Source organism: Palaemon carinicauda, chromosome 19, assembly GCF_036898095.1.
Source record: "Palaemon carinicauda isolate YSFRI2023 chromosome 19, ASM3689809v2, whole genome shotgun sequence".
Taxonomy (NCBI): Eukaryota; Metazoa; Arthropoda; class Malacostraca; order Decapoda; family Palaemonidae; genus Palaemon; species Palaemon carinicauda.
This window is the reverse complement of record NC_090743.1, coordinates 43802691-43804524: the sequence shown is the minus strand read 5'-3', so window position 1 is coordinate 43804524 and position 1834 is coordinate 43802691. Positions and strand designations below refer to the sequence as shown.

At 35.2% G+C, this 1834-nt stretch overlaps 1 protein-coding gene across 1 annotated transcript; it reads left to right on the top strand.

Moving 5' to 3' along the window:
* Positions 1 to 121: 121 nt before the first annotated feature.
* On the top strand, positions 122 to 1473 carry LOC137658229 (uncharacterized). Its single transcript, XM_068392912.1, has 2 exons — positions 122 to 358; positions 1302 to 1473. Exons 1-2 carry the CDS (start codon positions 147 to 149, stop codon positions 1456 to 1458), a joined length of 369 nt encoding a protein of 122 aa, XP_068249013.1. The 5' UTR covers positions 122 to 146; the 3' UTR covers positions 1459 to 1473.
* The last annotated feature ends 361 nt before the right edge of the window (positions 1474 to 1834 follow it).

Here is a 1834-nt window from a genome sequence, read left to right as displayed (position 1 = left end):
TTTGGTGTCGGCTACCCTCCATAATTGGGGGAACGGCATAGGTAAATAGAAATAGATATTCCATTTAACAAAATGAACAAACAGCTTTTTGATAACTCACAATCATTTTTCATACTGCAGCATCAATACAACACCAATGGAGGGAAATGCGCATCTGCGGAGACGCCTGGGATGAAAATCCCCGTCCACACGAAGCTGGAGGAAAATACGCCACGGGGACCATCGTCAAAAACTACACCGAAGGCCAGGTCATCAAGGTCAAGGTCGAAATTACCAGCAACCACATGGGGCACTTTGAGTTTAGGATTTGTCCGAATAATAATCCAGCAGTTGAGGCTTCGCAGGCTTGCCTGGATGCGTAAGAGTTCAGATTTATGAGTACTGTTTTGAATAAATTGATTTAGGACGTTTCAAATTTTGGGTAGTATGTAGGTATTTGGATCACCAAATTTTAGTCCACCAATATACTTGCCCATTCGGCTAACAGCGTTACCACAAAATGCAACGCTCCCTAGAACAGTGGAGCAAGGAAGTAACGTTTGATTGCGAGTGAAACAAGCCATGGTAGAGCAAAGGCTAACAAGTTTATCCATGTAATTGTAAATACAATTATTACTGTGGGTGGTTATGGACACGGATGGCAAGGATTCTCATTTTCTATGCGAGCAGTAGGCCTAGTGACCCAACGATCTACACATATACCTAGATTCTATATATTTTAGATAAACTCAAATACATTAAAAGAAATGTTTTTTTTTAACAATATGAAATACAATCAAATTGGAAAACGATTACTTGTAAAAAATACTCTTATCTATTTATATCAAATGATTTTATACTAATCTCTGAATTTATAGTCCCTCAACAGGACTTTTGGAATTTTGAATTATTATCTATATTCGTGAAAAATCAAACAGTATAAAAATATGGAAAATAAGTAATTGGAAAGGTTTGATAAAAGTTTTGAAATAAGATTAGATTATCATCTTCAAATTCAAATTCACCATTTCTATGATATCACATAGGTTTCAATTTCAGACTTAGGGTTTTGATTTTGTTTGTATATACTGTACTAAGATCATACAAAATACAGAAATAAGGAAAATAAGTAATTGCAAAAATCTGTTAACCTTTCAGATTAAGATTATACTCTTATCTTTAAGTTAAACATTTACAATTACTATGATAATATCAATCAGGTTTTGAAGTTTAACCAAAGCTCTTTTTAGTTAACCTTCCTTATTTCTCTGTGTAGTGACTGAACTCACTCAAGATATTTAAGAATTTTCATCTTTTGACAGAAACCCCCTGTTTCTGGCTGAGGGCGGCTTCCAGAGTGAGATACCAGTGGGTACCGGAGTATTTCCGGTAAAACTACAGCTTCCTAGGGGTCTGACTTGTTCTCAGTGCGTGTTCCAGGCAAGTACAAAGAGTTCTATTCATTTGATATTGCTATGATACCTAGGAAACCAGAATAGGCATATCTATCTTATATTGCTAAGACACTAAATAGAACAAAACAGCTGTATTACCAGGAGATATAAATCAGATGTGATGTAGTTCAGACACTTTTGAAAAAAGATACATATTAGGGTTTTTGTATTTTTCTTTGTTAGATGATAAGGATATGTTGTAGGCTTATATGCTTAGCTCTACAAGGCACTAGAAGATTTGAAAAACCCCTGCTTACATGGCCGAGAAGTATGAAGCGTGAGGTAGATGAGGATTAGAAAAGTATTTACTTAAAAGCTCAAGATAGAGACGACAAGCAAAATCTAACAGATAATCTTTGCGTCAATAGCATAGATGATGATGAATATATGTGTATATATGT